Source organism: Apodemus sylvaticus, chromosome 20, assembly GCF_947179515.1.
Source record: "Apodemus sylvaticus chromosome 20, mApoSyl1.1, whole genome shotgun sequence".
Lineage (NCBI taxonomy): Eukaryota > Metazoa > Chordata > Mammalia > Rodentia > Muridae > Apodemus > Apodemus sylvaticus.
In genome coordinates, this window is record NC_067491.1 from 3,841,923 (window position 1) to 3,846,108 (window position 4,186).

General features: G+C 35.6%; 1 protein-coding gene across 1 annotated transcript; it reads right to left on the reverse strand.

The window, feature by feature from the left end:
* Positions 1–1,326: 1,326 nt before the first annotated feature.
* LOC127671285 (olfactory receptor 6C1-like) lies at positions 1,327–2,283 on the reverse strand. The gene has a single exon (XM_052166012.1). The coding sequence runs from the start codon at positions 2,263–2,265 to the stop codon at positions 1,327–1,329; it is 939 nt and encodes a 312-aa protein (XP_052021972.1). The 5' UTR covers positions 2,266–2,283.
* Positions 2,284–4,186: the final 1,903 nt, after the last annotated feature.

The window sequence follows — 4,186 nt, forward strand, 5'->3', positions numbered from 1 at the left end:
TAATTAAATGGTTAGTTTAACAAATAAATTCTTGTTAGTGTTCCGTTATTACGACAAAACAGTTGAGGAAATGGTTTGAAGGAAGAAGAATTTACTTTGGCTGAAGCTTTTATCTACTAGCTCCACTGCTGTGCTTTTAGAGCTAGATGACATGAAGGAACATGGCAGTAGCATGCTGCTCAATTTATGGCAATGAGAAAGCAGATGCATTGAGAGGAAGGGTTTGGGAACAACACAAACTTCCAAAAGTCTCATCGCTACTGTTTCCCTTCATCCAATCCTGCTGCATGATTTTATAGCCTGTGAAGTCAGTGCCAAATGATGTAACAGCTGCCTGACAGCAAGTCCATCCATAGACAAAGCCCTCAGCAAATGCACCACTTTTAGAAACTTAATACCCACTCTAAAACACTAACTTTATATAATAAGAAACCTTTCTTTGTTTTGAGGTTATATTTTATTGAAAATAGATAATCTATATAATAAATCAAATTATATTTTCTTTTAAAATAGATCAAAAGGTGAGAAAAGTTACCTTTGTATTAAACACACATATGATAAGAATGTATTGCATATATGTATATATGACTATATACTATATATGCATATATATATATAAGGTTAGAAAAATGTCAACAGAGTATGCATCCAACAATTTATAATATATAAATGTATATATAAAATACATGTTGTTTGGCTACTGATATTGACAAAGGAACTATTTCTTAATGGAATTACAAAGTACAAAATAGACTCAAACAATTTTTGTTTATTCACTCACACACACACACACACACACACACACACATATATATATATATATATATATATATACATACGAATGAATATGTATGAATATATATGTATCCTCTCCATATACATACATATGTGAATGAAATGGGATGCAATGTTTCATTTAATTTCATGGCATTTAAAGTTCCATCCTAGAAGGGCGACACAATCATAAAGAGAAGAGACACAAAAACATGTGAAAATTACCAAATGTATTTTCAGTATATATTGAGTAAAATACATATTTACAAAGGGACTTTCCCATTTCTGGGGATAAATTTTCTAGGATAAAACTCAAACTATAATTTTATCTGTATAATAATTAGAACTTAAGAAGCTGCTATTATGAAATATCAGAAGAATGTGCTCTATCAGAAAGATCTAAGAAGATAATAGTTCAATAAGACATGCAATAATGAGATAGACTGGTAAGCTGTTAACAAAAATGAAAGAATAAACAAGCACCACACTGATACAATTGCATCACTGACACGTTTAATTTGTTAATTTAATTTATTCACAGCCCACATAATCTCAATTACTTGTGAAAAACACCGTCTTCCTTGCCATGTGCATAAAGGCTTGCTTGACCTGCTGGTTCCTCAGGCTATAAATGAAGGGGTTTAGCATGGGGGCTACTGAGGTGTTTAGAATGGCAACTCCCTTGGTCAATGATGCTCTGTCTGCTGCTGAGGGTTTAATGTACATAAAAATGCAGCTGCCATAAGAGATGGAGATGACAATCATGTGGGAGGAGCAGGTGGAAAAGGCCTTTGTCCTCTGACTAGCAGAAGGAATCTTCACAATTGTTCTGATGATGTATGTGTAGGACAGAAATATTAACGCCAACGTGAACATTAGGGTAAAGACAGCACAGGAAAACCCCATCCTCTCCAGGAACTTTGTGTCTGAACAGGAAAGTTGAAGCAGGGGGAAATAATCACAGGTATAGTGATCAATGATATTAGATACACAATAATCAAGCTGTAGAAGTAACATCAGTGCAGGGAAGATGATTAGGAAAGAAACCAGCCAGGAGGCAAAGACAAGCATTGTGCAGACCTTCTGACTCATGATGGTCAGGTAATGCAGCGGCTTGCAGATGGCAATGTAACGGTCATAGGACATGGCAGCGAGAAGGTAAAATTCAGTGACTCCAAATAGAATAAGAAAAAATAACTGAGCTATGCAGTTGTTGAAGGAAATGGTTTTATCCCCTGAGATAATGGTGCCCAAGAACCTTGGTATACAGACAGTTGTGAAGGATACTTCTAATGTTGCGAAATTCCTGAGGAAGAAATACATTGGAGTCTGGAGGTGAGAATCCAGCAAGGTGAGCGTGATGATGGTCAGGTTCCCTGTGATGCTGAGTGTGTAGGTGATGAAGAGAAAGACGAAGATCACAACCTGGAGCTTTGGGTCATCTGTCAATCCCAGAAGAATAAACTCTGTGGTTTCAGTATGGTTTCTCATTCGGAACCCACTTTTTAAAAAAAGCTTTAGCCAGACATACTAAAAAAATATAGATAACCTATTTGAACTAGAGAGTAGTAAGTCTCAATAACAAGCTAGAATTTTGCAGAAATAAACTTTCTCTCTATCCAGAAGTGTTGGAAGCTGAACAATAATAGCAATGGTCCATTTATTCCTCCCATTCTGTATGGAAAAACCTTTATCAAAAGAAAAATTTTAAACTAAATTAGTGGCTAAACACAACATGAGATACAAATCACTTCAACCCACATATAGTAACTATGGTAGAAAAAACAACTCGAGCATCTTTGGAGAGGAAAAGAACTGGTTGGGAGCATGTAATTAGTACAGTCACTATGGAAAATAATAATAAAGCATCTTCCCAGTGCTTACTTTGGAACTATTGAATGATTCAGTGATCTCACCACTGAGAATATATACAAGGAAAAGTATAGTCAACAAGATAGGAAATACTAACACTTCCATGTTATTGTGACATGTTATGTTCTAATAACTTCAATGTGGAATCAGTGTTGCAGCACACTAACAGATAATGAACTATAAAATCTTTTTCTCAGCCAGAGAAATGACTGGAATCATATAATTTGAAGCAAAATATCTATAACTAAAGACTATTATGTTGAACAAAATAAGACATTCACAGAAAGACAAGAACCATATGTTTCATTCATATATGAAATTTTGAAATGATTACTCAAAAGTCCAAATTGTTGATAGAAAATTTAAAGGGTTTGGGTTTGGCTGTGCAGAAGTATGAAGGAACAATGTTTGAATAAATATGATAGATGTTTGCTGCATTTCTGTATAAACATCATGCAATTACTCTAGCATGTAGAATAAATGTGAATGAATAATAATAAAAACAAAGTAAAGAAAGCCAATTTGATAAATGTCATACAGTCTGAAGTAACACGTGTTCTGGTTAGACTTCTGGACCCAGATACCTTGTATCCTTTAGGGATGTCTCCAAATTATTATCACAAATAGGACCACCTCTGTGTCATTGCTCCAGTCTCCTTTCAGATTTTCCTACACATAAACATTTAATGGATTTAAGAATTTCAAAAAAATGAGAAAACTATTTTATTTTTAAGATGGATTGCTATCCCCTTTGCCATCTATTGAAGTTATGATATTACTTTTCTAATTCCTATATCAATATCAACCATTTCAGAAATTAGATATGCGCAAACTATTTTCCATCAATAGTCTTTAATTTTTTTCATTTTTCATTTTGATTATTCTTCTGTCATACAACACATCCTGGCAGGAACGTCTTCTCCCACCCCGCCTCCTGGTACACACACACACACACACACACACACACACACACACACCTACCTTCTTGCCCAGATCTATTGCTCCTCCTTTTCTCTTCCAAAAAAGAGCAGGGCTCACAGTGATATCAGCTGAACTGAGAATAACAAAATACAATAAGACTGGGCATATACCTTCATAGCATCACTGGACAAAGCAACACAGCAGGAGGAAAAAGGTCCCACAAGCAGGCAAAGGAATCAAAGACAACACTATTCCCATTGGTAGGAGTCCAACAAAAACCCAAAGCTAAAGAACCACAGCAGGTATGCAGAGATCCTGGTGCAGACACATGCAGACTCCAAGATAGTTGCTTCGGTATCCTTTAGTTTCTATTTGCCCTGTTTAGTTGATTCTGTGGGCCATGTTCTCCTGATGTCCCCTGGGTCCTATAACCCTTCACCTTTTCCTGCAGAGTTCACCAAGCTCTGACAAATGGTTGGCTATAGGTCTTTGTATCTGCTTCCATTAGCTACTGGCAGAAGCCTTTCTGATAATGATTGGGCTAGAAATCAATCCTTTGAATATAGCAGAATATCATTAGGAATTATTCTATTCACTTTTTTTTTACGAGTCTTATTTT

Excerpts from the sequence above, each read along its gene's own strand:
- LOC127671285 (XM_052166012.1), bottom strand. The coding sequence starts at position 2,265 with ATGAGAAACCATACTGAAACCACAGAGTTTATTCTTCTGGGATTGACA.